Genomic DNA, 15,829 nt, shown 5'->3' with positions numbered 1-15,829 from the left:
TCTTTTCCATTTGTACAGAATATTTTTTCTATCCCTTCACTCTCGCCCTGTGTGGGTCTCTTGTAGACAGCATACATATGGGTCATGCTTTCTTATCCATTCAGCTACCCTATGTCTTTTGATTGGAGCATTTAATCCAATTACATGTAAGGTTATTATTGATAGGTACTTATCTATTGCCATTTTATTCTTTATGCCTATGTTTCTCTCTCTATTTCTACTTCTAATTAAAGCAGTCGCTTTAACATTTCCTGCAATGCTGGTTTGGTGGCGATAAACTCCTTTAGTCTTTTTTTGTCTGGGAAGCTCTTTATTTCACCATCTATTTTGAATGATAGCCTTGCTGGACAGAATAGTCTTGGTTTCAGATCCTTGTTTTGCATTACCTTGAAAGCTTCATGCCATTCCCTTCTGGCCTGTAGAGTTTCTGATGAGAAGTCAGCTGACAGCCTTATGGGAGCCCCTTTGTAGGTAACTGATTGTCTCTCTCTTGCTGCCCTGAATATTCTTTCTTTGTCTTGAACATTTGCCATTTTAATTATGATGTGTCTTGCTGTGAGTCTCTGTGTTCATTTTGATTGGGAGTCTCTGTGCCTCCTGAACTTGTGTGGCTTTTTTCTTCATTGGGTTAGGGAAATTTCTGTCCATATTTCTACAAACAGGCTCTCTATCCTTTGCTCACTTCTTCTCCTTCTTGGACCCTTATGATGCAGATGTTGCTCTGTTTCATGTTATCCCACAGTTCCCTTAAAGTGTCCTCATGCTTTTTAACTTATTTTTCTTTTTGTTGCTCTGATTGAGTGATTTTTTTTACCTTTTCTTCTAATTCACCGATTCGATCCAAAGCTTCTGGTAACATACTGTTGATTCCTCTTGGGAATTCTTTCTTTCGGAGAGGCCAGTCTTCATTTCTGACTGGTTCTTATTCATGGTTTCCATATCCTTTTTCATGCTGATGTGGTTCCCAGCAAGTTCCCTGGACTTCTCATTAAATTCCTTGTTGTTCTAAGTTGCTTGAGCACCCTTATAACCATTACTTTGAACTCTATATCTGATAAATTGCTTTCTTCTATTTCATTTAACTCTTTTTCTGGAGATTCCTCCTGTTCTTTCATCTGGGGCCTGTTTGTTTGTCTCTCCATTTTTGCTGTGTCTTTGTGTTAGTTTCTGTGTATTGGATAAGACTGCCCTGCCTCCCAGTCTTGGTGGGGTGGCCTTCTTGTCTAATGGTGCAGTCTCCTTGATCTTTTGAGCTGGGTGCTCTAGGAATGTCCCTTGTATGGATTATGTTGGCCCTCTTGTTGAATTTGGGTCTTGATTGCTGTTGTGTTCATGGGTGGGCTCAGCCCTCAGGCTTGCTCACTGTGAGTCGCAATCTTGACCATGTTGTGCCAACTGTTATACAGCCTCTGACAGAACAAAACAAGATAAAACCAGACCAAACCAAAACCAACATAAAAAAAACCAGCAACGATGATAAAAGCAGCCACAACAAAGAAGCTTAAAAAAAAAAGAAAAAAAAAGAATATCAATGGAAATAAGAGACAAGAAATAGACTATGTATTAAAAAAAGAAAGAAAAAATAAATTAAATAATAATTTAAAAGTAATAGTAATGAATAAATACAATTTAGAATAGGGAAAGAAAAATGGAAAAATTAAAATTAAAATTAAAAAGTAAAGAGAAGGAGAAAAGAGAATAGGCTAAAAGGAAAGGTAGAAAAAGAGACAGAGAAATAGAAACAAAAACAAACCACGAAACCCTTTGGATCTTCTGTTTGTGCAGTTGCTGGATTTTTCTCTGAGGTTTTTGAATCTGGTCCCTGTGTGTCCAGCCTGGGCCTTCCATGGCCCTCGGGTGCCAGCCAACATGAGTCACTGTCTCTGGGCAGCTTCACCTCAACTGGCAGGGCTGATCCCCATTGAGGTGCGGAGGGTGGGGCCTCCGTAGCCCAGAGGCTGGGTCTGTCTTGGGTCTCACATCTTGAATGTCCCTCTTTTAGCTGCTCTCCCTTCCCCCACAGAACTGGGCTCTGCAGGGGTATGTGGGCCTAGCCAGGATGGTTTAAACAGACTCCTGTTGGGGATGGTGCCCGTTGCTTGTAGGAGGCAGGCAGGCACTTCCTCTCCTTCCAATGCCTCAGCTCTGCCTAGGTCACTGGCACCCTGTTGTAGGAGGAGATACTAAAAACACACACACACAAACCCACAACCCAGCCCCTCTTGGCCCTCTAATCTTTTAGCATGGCCAGCCCTTGTGGAGCAGGGCTTCTGCCCCGGCGCCCACCAGGCCTGATGTTGGAGTCCCCCATGCCGCCAGGCTGAATTGCACTGGTGCAGAGTTCCAGCCCAGGGCCTTTCCACAGGTGGGGGAAGGGGCGTCTTCTCTTCCCTCGAGGTGGGGGTGATCGCTCCTTTTTCCCAGGGCACTCTGGCCCTCTTCCGGCTCTCTGCCAAAAGTGCTTTCAGAAAATAATCTATTTCTCAGATTCACTGCTAAGTAAACCAGTCAGACCCTTCTGCCAGTCTGGAGTTCTGCTGTGTGGCCCCTCCTGCAGACACAGACTAGGGCAAACTTCCCAGGCTGGTGTTGTAACCAAGCAATTGCTTTTTGCCTGGGATAGTGCAGTCTGAGTCTCCCAGGTGGACCAAATCACTGCTGATTCCCGCTGCTGGATGCTACCAGAGCTCCCCTTCACAGCTCTGCACAAGTTGGCTCACCCAGTGAGTGTCTTCGCCTGTTCCCTCTCCATGCTCCCCACCCACAGTATTTCAGATCAGCTATTTTTCCAGCTGGTTTTTCAAGTTGAATGTTCTGCAGTTTAGCTGAAGGTCCAGTGCTAGGAGCAAGTGGATGGAGCTTCCCTAGTCTGCCAGCATGATAGGATCCTAATAGCAGCATTATTAATAACAGCTAGAAAGTAGAAACAACCCAAATATCCATCTAAGTGGATAAGCGAAATGTGGTATATCCATACAATACATATCAGTTGGTCATAAAATGGAATGAAATACAGAAACTTGCTAAAATATGGATGTTAAGTGAAATAAGTGAGAAAAAACACACCATATATTGGATGATTCTATTTTTATGAAATGCCCAGAACAGGTAAACCTATAGAGACAGAAAGTAGATTAGTGGTTGCCAGGACTTGGAGGGAGGGAACATGGGAAGTGATTGTAATAAGCATGGGATTTCTTTTTGGGATAATAAAATTGGACACTGTTGATGGTTATATAACCTTGTGAACATAATAAAAACCACTCAATAACAAACTTCAAGATGGTGCACTTTATGGTATGTGGGTTATACCTCAATAAAAATGAATTTCCTAAGTGAATTAATGATTTTCAACTTATTTGTTTCATGGTGGAGCTTGGAAGGCCAGATTGTTTAAGGGTGTGACAGAGGTGGTTGGAGGAAGCAGCACAGTGTGATAAGGAATACGGGTATTGCACTTCTGCAGGGCTGGATGAAAAATGCTTGTTAATCAAGACGCTCCCACTGCTAATGCCACTCCACTGCGCTGGGTGCCACCTGTGAGGCTGTTTTAGATTCTCTCCTCCAGCTAATAAATCAATCTGGGAAGTGAGTGTCCTCTCCCAAGCCTGCTGGAGATGGGATTTTACAGAGGGCAGAGTGCCTGGGACAGCGGGAGCCTCTGACTGATGCGACCAGCTCGGCTGGGGAGAGAGAACCTGGCAGGAATCCCAGAGTGACGAAGTCACGCCAATGAAAGGGCAGGAACGGGGTAAAAAGGAAGAGAGGCATAACCTTTACCATTGTGTTTCTGCAAAAATCCGATGACCTTTTCCAGCACGGTGGTTTTGTCCATTTTCCGTGTGTTGCCAGGGAGCATGGAGCTTAGCTCTTTGATGAGAACATTGAACTGGTCCCGCCGCTTCTTCTCAGACTTGTTTCGAGAGGCTCTGTGAACACAGGACGCACAGGTTACTGGGCATTCTTCTTCATAAGGGCTTTCTTACAGGGCTTCCTAGCAGCGCAAGCTCTGTTGTGATCACATCAAGACTCAGGGAAAGTAACATTCGCCACAGTTCAGAACTGAATAAAGGAGACAGAAAAATGTTTTGTTAGACCCTTGGCCACAAAGAGAGGCAGCGTTAATAAGTAAGTTCCGCCTCATGCAAAATTTTACACAGATTAGCTGTCGCCAGATGCCACTCACTCTGACTTCATAGAGCTTGACCTTCAGAGAGCAAACAACATGCCTTTCAGATGCTGCAGCCCAGAGGAGTTTGCTCTGATAGTCCTTCCTCAGCCTCAAACCATGTCCCCCAACTCAGAAAATCCAGCCTCTGGTACCAAGTCACAGACGGTCCTGAGTGTCCAGCATAGCCAGTGCCATCAAGGGCATGTGTCCTGGCCACTGCCCCAGAGCTTGTTATCCTGCCCAGGAGACAAGGCAGGACCCACATGAGACCATCTGCAAGTCAGGCCCAACCCAGGGCCAGCATGGGGCAGGGACTGCTCTTGGCTGTCAAGCTGGTAAGAGTGGCTGAGCTCTTGAAGATGACATAGAAGAATCCTCAATGGATGTTACTAAGTGGGAGAAGCCAATCTGAAAAGGCTACACACTGTATGATTCCAGCGACATGACACTGTGGGAGAGAGAGAACTATGGAGGCAGTGAAAGCGTCAGTGGCTGCCAGGGGCTGAGGTGGTGAAGGAAGGATGGGTGGAGCACAGGGGGTTCTGAGGGCAGTGAAACTAGTCCGTATGGTACCATCATGGTGGGTACAAGTCATTAGACATTTGCCCAAACCCACAGAATGTCCAGCTCGCGTGAGCCCTGATGCAGACCACGGGCTCTGGGGGATGACGATGGGTCAGTGTAGGTTCCTCAGCTACAGCAAGTGTACCGCCCTGGGCGGGGGTGTTATAATGGGGGACGCGTGAATAAGTAGGGGCAGGGGTGTATGGGAAATCTCTGTACCTTTAGTTCTTTGTGAACCTACAAGCTCTAAAAAATAAAGTTTATTAAAAAACTGATACACGACACTGAACACCTATAGGGACCAACTGGAGCTGCTCAGCTGAGGAGAGGGGAGCCCCCTGGAGGCCCCTCAGACGAACCCCAGGATCCCAGGGAACTTGAATAGAAACACTTAACGCAGGAAGCCTGCCCTCGCCAGAGGAAGCCTGGGAAGCAGGGCCACTTCCGAGGCCGCGATCCTCACTGACCCCACAGGCCCAAGGGCTGGCTCTCAGCTCCACAGGACAAGTCCCTCATCATGGGTCAGCTTACTCAAAGGTGATGCAGGGCTGGGAAAGCTGACCTACCCCTCCCAAATTCACCCAGGACAGAACGTCCCAAAAGTCAGCTCACTGAGAGATCAGGGGCCAAGCTGCAGGGCCTGTCAATGTGCTCCAGGCACCCTGGGGCCTGGGGCCTGGGATCAGGGTGCTTGGGGGAGCTGATCAATTATCCGGAGGTCACTGGCAGTCAGGACAGGGTGCTGGTGGCTGTGACAACTCAGCTTGTTCTCATCAGAGGACTCACCTTGCTTGGGGTAGGTGTCAATACCTACAGGTGTCTGTATCAAGTGAAGGTTCTGTTTCCCCAGGCAGCCCTTGGAAACACAGGGAGACATCGCAAGGACCCTTTCCTCGATGGCGTGGTGGCCATAATGCCTCTGCTTGCCTCTGACTGATAGCACACAACCTGTCTCTGTGTCAACACCCTGCCTGTAAGCCATCTTTTGTTGACTATAGCTCAGTTTGGGCTGTTTTCTGACAATACCTGACGCAATTCCTCCAAGCTCACAACCCATACCTCAGGGCCCCTTCCTTTCCTGACTTCCCCCTCATTCCTGCCTTGCGGTTTGAGAGGGCCTGAAGCCCTCGGGGGGTTTGTACATGGCCTTGCTGTTTGAGAGGGCCTGAAACCCTCGGGGGGTTTGTACACGGCCTTGCTCCTCCCCGAGGGCCGTTCAGGTGGGCGCTCGCAGTCGCACACTGACTGAGGCGCAGCAGGAAGACCCTGGGTGCCCTTTGCGTGGCCCAGGGTGAAAGGCAGTGCACAAGCACATGGGAGAGAAGAGAGGAAGCGTTCCGTGCTTCCAGCGGCTGTCTGCATTATACATACTTTTTCAGCCTAGATTTTAAAGTGACATGCAATCTCCTTAGCCAGAAAAAAGCTCTATTCCTGTCCTACTCCGCCCATATAAATTATCTGTGAGCTGAGGATGCCCAGTTCGCCGTCACTCCGTAGTCTTCAGTGGTTGAATGACAGAGAACGTGGCCTGGCAGACGACATGGTGAAGGCTCGTCTCATAACCTCAGAAACAGGCCTCCACCTGCAACACACTGGTGCCCACTGGAAATTGGTCAGATCAGCTGGACCCACAGCTCTGCAGTAGGAGAAAGACGACAAACGTCGAAGGGCCTTATTTCCAATAAGGAAGTCTGCTGGCCAGGCCAAGACACCACTCCCAAGGCACCAGGACAAGCCTTTGGGTCTGTTTCTCCTTTAAGGCATTATTTACATTCAGTAAAATTCATCCATTGTAAGTGTATAGTTTGATGAATTTTGGTAACTCTGAAACCACTACCAAAACCCGCAGGTAAAGTGGTTTCCTTATCTAAGGATTTCTCCGACGCCTTTGTTGGTGACCTTTGATGACAGCCACAGAAACCACTGTCTGCTGTTACTTCAGTTCTGTCTTTTTTAGAATTTCATACAAATGGAATCAGAGTCCATCGACTTTCATTCAGCATAAAGTTTCTGAGATGTATCCACATTGTTACATATATCAATATTTCTTTTTTTTTAAAAAATATATCTTTATTGATTTCAGAGAGGAAAGGAGAGGGAGAGACAGATAGAAACATCAATAATGAGAGAGTCATTGATTGGCTGCCTCCTGCACGCCCCCGACTGGGGATCGAGCCCGCAACCCAGGCATGTGCCCCGACCGGGAATCGAACCCCGATCTCCTGGATCCTAGGTCGACACTCAACCGCTGAGCCACGCCCGGCCGGGCCATATATTAATATTTCATTCCTTTTAACTGCCAACTAGTATTCCGCTGGGTTGTTTCCTGCTTGGGGTATTAAGACTAATGCTGCTCTGAATACCCACGTCCACGGCTGTGCTGACAGAGGCCGTCACGTCTCTTGGGTAAATACACAATGTGAAGTTGTTGAGTCATGTGGTAAATGTACGTTTGGCGTCGTCCGAAGCTGCCACCGTACTGCATGAAGGGGCTGCACTTTTCTGCAGTTCCAGGAGCAAAGCATGAGGGTCCCAGCTGCTTCACATCCTCGCCAGCACTTGGTATTATCAGTCTTTTTCCCCTTAGTCATTGTAGTATTATCTATTCTGGTTTAAATTTGCATTTTTCTGGTGACTAGTGATGTTAAACATCTTTTCACATAGTTGATACTCTCATAGATCATCTCAAATCTTCTGTCCACTTTTCAGTCAGGTTGTTCTTCTGATTGAGTTTAAGAGAGAGAAAGAGAAGAGAGTTGGGATGAAGGGAAGGGGTGTGTGCATGTGTTTTAAATACACATTGATACAAGCCTCACCTTTCGATTTTGAATGCAGGGCTCAACGGGCCCCAGGTTATCTTTCCTGGTGTCCCTCAAGGGACATTGGTTGCATAGATCACATTGCGAGGCATTTACTATATAAGAGGCACCATCTGAAGTGCTTTAAACCCTTAATTCCTTTCATCCCAAGGTAGGGAGGTTTCATTCCCATTTCAGATGAGGCTGAGGCACCGAGAGGCGTGTAACCCCCTGATATCACACGACGAGGGACTAGGAAGTGGGGTGCAGGCTGCTGGGCGCCCAGGATGTGAAGAGACCACCGGCTCTCTCCCCTCCTCAGCTCCCTCCAAAACCACTGGGAAGGCGTCTGCTCCGGAGCTTTGCAGCCTTGTCTGGGAGCACAGGGCCCGGAGCGGCGAATTCTGCACCGGGAGTAAGTGCTGCACAGAAACGGCCTTGCACGCTAGCAGGACGACAGTATTTGTTTCCAGGTGAGAACACTCCCGAAATCAACTAAGAACACCTCGAGAGCTGTTACACAGGCACAGTGAGATACAGGCCAGCAGGAAGTTCAAACAAACGGCCAAGGAGGTTCACCGAGATGGACCACGCGAGGCAGTCGGGGCGCCCGCAGGGAGGGCTGCATGGGAGCTGGCCCCAGGGGCGGCCGGCAAGCGGCGGGGGCAGCAGAGAGTGCTGAGGGGTTGAGTCTGACAGGAGAGCGGGACGTGTGGGAAAGCAGAGTGGCGGGGCAGTGAGGCCAGGCCATCTGGTCTCAGCTTCTGCATGTGCCTGGGCAGGGCTCCTGGCGAGTCTAGGGCAGGGAACCGGTTAGCACATCCGGAGATGGGGAGCAGGGACCACATTAGGGGAAGTGAGAAAGACGGGGGCAGGCACGGGTGGCTGGCGAGAGCAGCACGCGTCCTGCGGGCAGGCGCTCTGCTCCCCAGTCAGCACCGGCCGCGCCTGCTGTGGGCAGGGGCAGGGGAGCTGGTGGGGCCAGAGGCAAAGAGGCCCCGGCCGAACTCCATTTGTCCAGAAAAAGTACTGCTGATGGTATATACCTTCCAAAGTGTTTTCTTTTTATCTTCACCTGAAGACATGTTCACTAATTTTTTAGAGAGAGGGCAGGGGAGAGGGAGAGACAGAAAGCGGCAGAGAGGGAGGTGGAGAGAGGAGAGAGGGAGGGAGAGAAACACCGATGCGAGAGGAACATCCGTCGGCTGCCTCCTGTATGTGCCCTGCCCGGGAATTGAGCCCGCGGCCTTTTCGGCATAAAGGGTGACGCTCCAGCCAACCGAGCCGCACAGCCAGGGCTACCTTCAAAAGTTTTTACTTAAAATTAACATACAGTAAACACGACTTTCTATTTGGGCACAGGTCTATAAGTTTTAGCACGCGTATAAATCCATGCAGCCATCGTCACAATCCAGACGAAGCAGCTCCCTGCGGACTCCCTCGCTCCCGCGCCCGCCCGCCGCCCCCGGCCCATCACGGTGCGCGCCTCTCGGGGCAGCAGGCGGGGGCGGCCCGCGGCGGGTCCCTTTGGAGCCTGGCCTTCCCCCCCCCCCCCCCCGGCAGGGTGCCTCTGGCCTCCCCCGGCTGCTGCACCTGTCCCTGCCCTGCCCTTCCCGCTGCCCCGGGGCCTCCCCCCACAGGGACCGCTGCTGGAGGACACTCGCTTGTTTTTCATTTTCAGTGACTCTGGACAAGCGGTGCAAACATTTGTGCACAAGTTTTTGTGTGAACGTAAGTCTTCAGCTCTCCAACGAAAGCAACCTGGGAGTAGGACGGCCGGGTCCTGTGGAAAGTGTGTTTTCATCTGCACATGTGCACAGCCCATGGACACAAGCAGCAGAGTGGGGGAGGCCGGGGGGGCGGGGCTGGGTGGAGGGGAGCGAAGGGGGAAACGGGGCATCTGCAATACTGTCAACAATAAATTAAAAAAAAGAAAAAGTGTATGTTTTAATTTTATAAGAAACCACCAAACGGCCTTCCAGCAGGGCTGTGCCACTGGCCTCCACCTTCACCACCCAGTGACCCAGACGCTGAAGGGAAGCTGGTATTGCCAGTGCCTTCTGTTTCAGCTGGTCTGGGATGGCAGTGCCATCTCGCTGGGCTGTAATTTGCATTTTCCATGGTTAATGATGGTGAACATATTTTTATGTGTTTTGCCATCTGCATGTCTTCTTCGGTGAAGCATCTATTTGTATCTTGTTGCCTATTTTTAAATTGTTTTTTTTGTTTTCTTTCTATTGAGTTTTGAGAGTTCTTCATATATTCTGACACAAGTCCTTTGTCAGACATATGATTTGTCAATATTTTCTCATTTTTAAAAAACATATTTTCTCCCAGCTTGCCTTTTATTTATTTATTTTTAAAAAAATCCTCACCTGAAGATATCTTTTCCGTTGCTTTTCAGAGAGTGGAAGGGGGAGAGAGAGAAAGGAGACACTGATATGAGACAGATATCGATTGGTTGCCACCCACAAGCGCCCCGACTGGGGCCAGGGATCGAGCTGCAACAGAGGTACGTGCCCTTGGTCCGATTCGAACCCGGGACTCTTCAGTCTGAGGGCTGACACTCTAACCACTAAGCCAAACCAGCTAAGGCCTTGGGGCCCTTTTAATCTTCTTAATAGGAAGAAGAAATGAAATGAAAATTTTTTAATTCCAAGGAAGTCCAAGTTAATTTTTTCTTTTATTCTTTTGGTGTCAGGTCTGGGAACCCTTTGCCTAATCTCAGGCCACAGAGATTTTCTCCTGTATTTTCTTATAATAGTTTTACATATTTTACATTTAGATTTATGATCTATTTTGAGTTAGTTACTTTTATAATGTATAAGGTTCAGGCTGAAGTCTGCTTGCATATGGTTGTCCAGTTGTTCCAACACCATTAAAAAAAGACATTTCTGCACTGACTTTATAAAAGGTCAGTGGGTCACATCTACGTGGGTTGGCTTCTGGCCCCTCAGCCTGCGGCCCCGCTCCCCGGAGGCGCCCCGGCCGCGTGGGGAGCCTGAGCGGCTCCGTGCCTTTGTGTCCTGGCCCCCTCTCTGAAATTCGCAAGGGGACACAACAGCGGCGCAGAGCAGTTCGTGCGTCAGCGAATGTGCTGCGTTTCCCTACAGGGAAGGAACGAGGCACTGTCAGGACTCCTGATCTCTGAGCCGGACCAGGAGTGAGGATGACGCCAGTAAGAGGAAAAGTGGCCGTGATCGCGCGTGGGCCCGCTTCACGGGCAGTGGCCTGGCAGTGTCGTCAGCACAAGCCTCTCCAGCACCCGGGGGCAAGAGCCGCAACACCTAGCAGACCTCTCCACTACAGTCTTTCCATGGTGTTGAACCCCAAGGCTGCAGTCTTTTAAACTGGCCCCAATAGATTGAGTTCTGTTAGCTGAGTAAGCAGAACAGGGTGATGGGGGACACGGAAGATGCTCTCCGAATCAAATCAGTGGGTCAAACGGAGCCAACGCTGATCAAATCAAATGCTTCCCAATAAAGCTGGAAAGCAATGGCCAGCATGGGTGATGGAATCACGAGCGGGCTCCCCTTGCTGCCCAGAGCAGCTGGGTTTTTGAATAATAGGCGTGCGGTTCCACGAAGAGCGGATCTGTATCCGTGGAGGGTCTTTGTGGTGAGGAGCTCAAAGCAGTTTATGAGGCACATGATTTTCACATTTACGATCTCCACTGGGAGGTAGAGTGGTGAGGTTCCCGGAGGATCGAATGGTCCAGAGCAGCTGCGTGCGCATTACACGAGGTAAAGAAGAGCTGGGTTCCCGTCCTGGGTCTGCCACCTACGCCAGGAGAGAGCGGGCGAGGCACCCCCACCCCACAGGCCTCAGCTTCCTCTTATGAAACAGTGAGGAGGCTGATGCTGGATTATAAACGAGAGCATTTAAAATTCTCTGAAAGCTGCCCCACCCCCTGGGAAGATGAGTTCTGATCCCCGTCCGTCCGGGCGAGCACAGGCCGCTGGCCTCAGTGGCTCCTTCTAGGGAATGCAGTGCGGCAGGAGTGACAGTGCTCGACGCTCCGGGCGGGGAGTAAGAGGACACGCAGCTCCCCCACTGGCTCTCTCCGTGATCCCCACCCCGAACCCTGTCGCACGCTGCGAGCCAAACCTCCGCGGGGAGAGCCATGTCCTGGTGGAGGCCCAGCCGACAGGTGGTCCCATAGGCCACCTCTGGGCTACTCTGGCTGAGCCCGTACAGGCCAGTTCTTCCCAAGTTACAGGTCCAGGAGCAAAATGAACAAGTGCCTTTGCATTAACCCTGTAAATTCTGGAGTGATTTGTAACAGCAACAGACACCCAGGATGGCTACTGCCTAAAATACTGACACCCAAGGTTCCTTCCAGAGCAGGAATTCTGACCCATCTTAATGGCTGGCTAGCTGCACATCACAGGATAAGACAGACACAGGCAAGGCTGTCGTGAGGCCTCCCAAACCTGAGTATTAGAAACGGAGCAAAAGGGACCTGTCTGAGCATTAGGTCTTAGCCTCTTCTGTAGCCTCCACCAGCGTCCTCTGCTGCGCCTGACGCACTGAGTGGTTGTAGAAGGAGCTCACATTTTCTTGCAGAATTGACATATGCCAGGGAGCAGCTGTGACAATGCCAGGCTGACAGGCACGAGGGCACTGTAAGCAGCCGCTACATTAAGATGGTTCTGCCCACGAAAGGGGAACTTGCAGGAAGGGTAAGTTAGAGTGTGATCAGTCACACGAACAGAGATCTGATAAGAGTATTCCTGTTAAAGTTGGGTGGAGATGTAGAAAAATGTGATAGGAAATAGATCAGGTGGTATGATTACACAGTAATCATTGTTTATTTCAATATTTTTCAAAAGATTTTTGGTATTTTTTTATGTATAAGAAAATGTACAAGGATTACGAAAATAAAGTTGAGATACCTGTTGCATGAAACAGTTTTGGCCAAAGGGTCTTCCATGGAAAATCATGAAGAATTATGTGGAGAAAGTGCAAGGACCATGGCCACAAAAACTTACTTTTTTGTTACTATTTTTTTTTCAGATAATTAAAAAAATGTATGATAACAAAATGGAAGAGATTTTTGTTTAATCACTAATCGCAGTCTTAGGTCCTTTAATGTGCTGAGGAGCCCGGAGGCTGTCCAGAGAGAGAGACAGTCACAGGACGGCCCAAACCTCTGCTGAAGGGCATTTCCTGGGACCAGTGTTTCCCAGGATACAGTTTGGGAAACTGGCAGAAAGCAAGGTCCCTAAGGTCAGTGCAGTCCACTCCATGCCCAAGCCCGGGCCCTGGGACAGGAACACCCCTTGTCATTTCCCTGCGCACCGAGGCACTGAGGTTTGGGGGCACCTCTGAGCTCGGAGCCTTCAGCAGCCTGGTCATCTGGGTATGTGGGGGAGAAAGGTCACCCCACGTGGAGCAGAGCAGGGCAGGCTGGTGCCACCCTCATCTCACAGAGAACTCCAGAAACTCAGTCGGGTTTGTATGCAGAGGCTGGGCGGAGCCTGTGGGGATGCCTGGGCGCCGAGGCCGTTCTTGTGTTCTGAGATGTCAGGGGGGCAGCTTAGTCTCACCCAGAGCTACAGGAAAGTGTTGGGGCCCAAGTGGGAGGCCGGCTAATTTCCTCGTGATTCTTTCTTAACGGTTGCCCAGCGCGAGCCTCACCGGAGCACAGTCCTGAGGAAGCTGCTGCTGAGACCCTACAGGGAACGCTGGCTCTTCTGAGGAAAAGGAGTGTTTTCAGGATGGTGAATTTCTGACCATCTTCTTACAATTTAAAATTAATTGGAATCACTGAAAGGGCTTTTGGTGAATTGCCTATTGCCTCGAATGCCCACTGGTTGGTCCCGGGTGTCCCTGAGCTAAGACATTCTCACATTTTTAAGCTTACCAAGCCCATGTTTCTCCTTCTGACAAGTCTTTGTAGCCAACTAAAGGATCCCACCAGGATAGAAGCCAAAAGCCCCCAAAGAGGGGGGTCCCTTTTCCATTCTGCTGTTTACTGGGCCATAGTCAGAACTAGCATCCTGCAAGGACAGCTCCCCTTTCTCCTTTGCTTTGAATCCAGAATCACTTATGTGGAAATTGCGGGGTAATATGTGTGACTGTGTATCCTGATACCTTCATGTTCTCGCAAGGCTCGCTGTCCCCTTAATCACCAGGTAAAACAAACATAAAGGAAGCCTCAGGCAAATTTTACTGCCGTTTTCCTGCCGTGTAGGGGCTAACATGATGTACCCAACACCAGTCAAGAGCCTATGAAAGAAAATCACAGCAAATTTAGCAGGACAGGCCCTAGCTAGGAGCACGAGCACACCGCGCAGGGCCAGGCCTTTCTGCTGGGCACTGGGCCTGCCACAGGGCGTCAGCGGGTGTACGGAGCTGGCTCAGCCTCCGCGGACTAGGCCAGCCTTTCTCTCAGACCCAGGATTTACAGCTAGAGAAATGAGATAGTAAAATGAGGTCAGTCTCTCCTCTTAACCATAGGACTCTCCACGAAGGAGCACTAAGGAAGTAGAGCTTAGACACTCCGATCACCATCCCAGCTTTGTCCACACAGACCCCACAGGACATGCCCTTTCCCTCGATGCTTGTTCCCAAGGGCTCCCCAGCTTGCCCAGCCGATCTCCCAGCTGCTCACCCGCGGCTCAGTGAGCTGACCAATACTGACGGCCCGTGGAGGCCTGGTTCACATCCACCCCACCCGGGGACCCGGGCAGCAGCCCCCCCAGGGCCTGGGCTTCTGCAGCAGGCGCAGGCTGCATCCTTGGCGAGCCGCACACTGCGACCTGGTCCCAACACTGCGCTGCTGACGCTGGGACTACGGGCTGGGGGCAGAGATTAACAAGCCTGTTAGCTTGTGGTTCAGAACCGGCTTGGGCTCCACCCAGAGCCCCCGGCAGCTGCACTTGCCCACACTGGGCTCCCACTGAGAAAAGGCGGCACAGCCGAGACTCTCCACCGCCCTCCCTCCCCAACCAACACACCACTTCCCAGCCCAGGAGGGAATGCGGCGTTAATGAACGCTGACGAGCAATCATTTAATGTGGGATCAAAGAAAGAGGGTCACACAAAGCAGCGGCTTCTCAGGGTCCAGCTCTGGCGGAAGGAGAGCAAGCTGGTTTCACGAAGCTGCAGTTGGGGCAACTCGCTGTCTTTGAGAAGCAGGATTCCTGCCCGCACTTTCTGTCCTTGGGCATGTAGTGAATCCAAAGCAGCAGCTTTCAGGGCTGTCCTGAGAAGCTGTTAGGGTCCAGATTTTAGCAAATGGTGCCTGAATTTGAGTCCCTGCCTGCTACTGACTGCTGCGCGAGCCCTATGCCTCAGCTTCCTCAACTGCAAGATGGGGCGAATAAGAACTATGTGGAGGGGTGTGGCGAGGGCGAGAGTTAGTGCCTGGAGCCTGCTGCAGCCTCAGGTCCAGCCCCGCCCCCAGGGGCTTAGTTCCTGCAGTGACCCAGGAAGAGGTTGCTCCTATTCCCACCCCCATTTTACAGAGGGACAGACTGAGGCTAAGAGACGTTTAGTGACTCGTCCAAGGACAGAAAAAAAAAGTGGGGAGAATAAACACCAGGCCTGTCGGACTCTAAGCTGTGCACTTCCTGCCCCTCCACACACACAGAACTATGTCAGATGGAGTTAGGAAGACATGCTTATGACTGGGACACAAAATGGTAAAAGGTGAGCCTCACTATCTCAATTAAACTGTTTCCTTTTGAGTTCAAGGACCATGTTTTTGTCTCTCAATTAACAGTCCCTGGGTTTACATGGAAATTCACAGAAGAAAGTGCAACCGTGGCCTGGTTCAGAAAATTTGATAAAAAAATCCAAATAGCCCTGGCCGGTGTAGCTCAGTGGTTAGAGTGTCGGCCAGGGCACTGAAGGGTCTCGGGTTTGATTCCTGGTCAAGTGCACGTACCTGGGTTGTTGTGGGTCCACTCCCCGCCCCGGTTGGGGTGTGGTGGGAGGCAACCAGTCAATGTGTCCCTCTCACATTGATGTTTCTCTCTCCCTCTCCCTTCCTCTCTCTCTCTAAAAAAAAAAAAAATTAATAAAATCATGTCCTTGGGGGAAGATTAAAAATTTTTTTTAAAAAGTACTTAACCCATTACTGCCTGCGTTGATGGGCCAGGCACCAGAGAGCACATGGTGGCCAGCAGCCACCACTGTCGATCTTTCCATTACTGCTAACGAGGATACCTTGTAAATGTGTTATTGTGAAATGCTCTGCAATCAATATTTTTAAAAAAGAGCTTCTTGGTATATTTTGTGGCTGATTCCCAAAATAATTCAAGAGGAGGGAAAGACAGAAATGGTTACC

General features: G+C 50.1%; 1 protein-coding gene across 1 annotated transcript in view; it reads right to left on the bottom strand.

Annotated features, from left to right (window-relative positions):
• Positions 1-15,829, bottom strand: part of NPAS2 (neuronal PAS domain protein 2) — a 140,135-nt gene that overhangs the window by 62,524 nt on the left and 61,782 nt on the right. Inside the window, exon 3 of the mRNA XM_081155769.1 lies at positions 3,781-3,929. Coding sequence (XP_081011895.1) covers positions 3,781-3,929 — 149 coding nt within the window. The remainder of the gene's footprint in view (positions 1-3,780; positions 3,930-15,829) is intronic.

The sequence above is a fragment of the Miniopterus schreibersii genome, assembly GCF_964146895.1.
Source record: "Miniopterus schreibersii genome assembly, chromosome: 13".
Classification (NCBI taxonomy): domain Eukaryota; kingdom Metazoa; phylum Chordata; class Mammalia; order Chiroptera; family Miniopteridae; genus Miniopterus; species Miniopterus schreibersii.
This window is presented reverse-complemented; position numbering and strand designations above follow the sequence as displayed.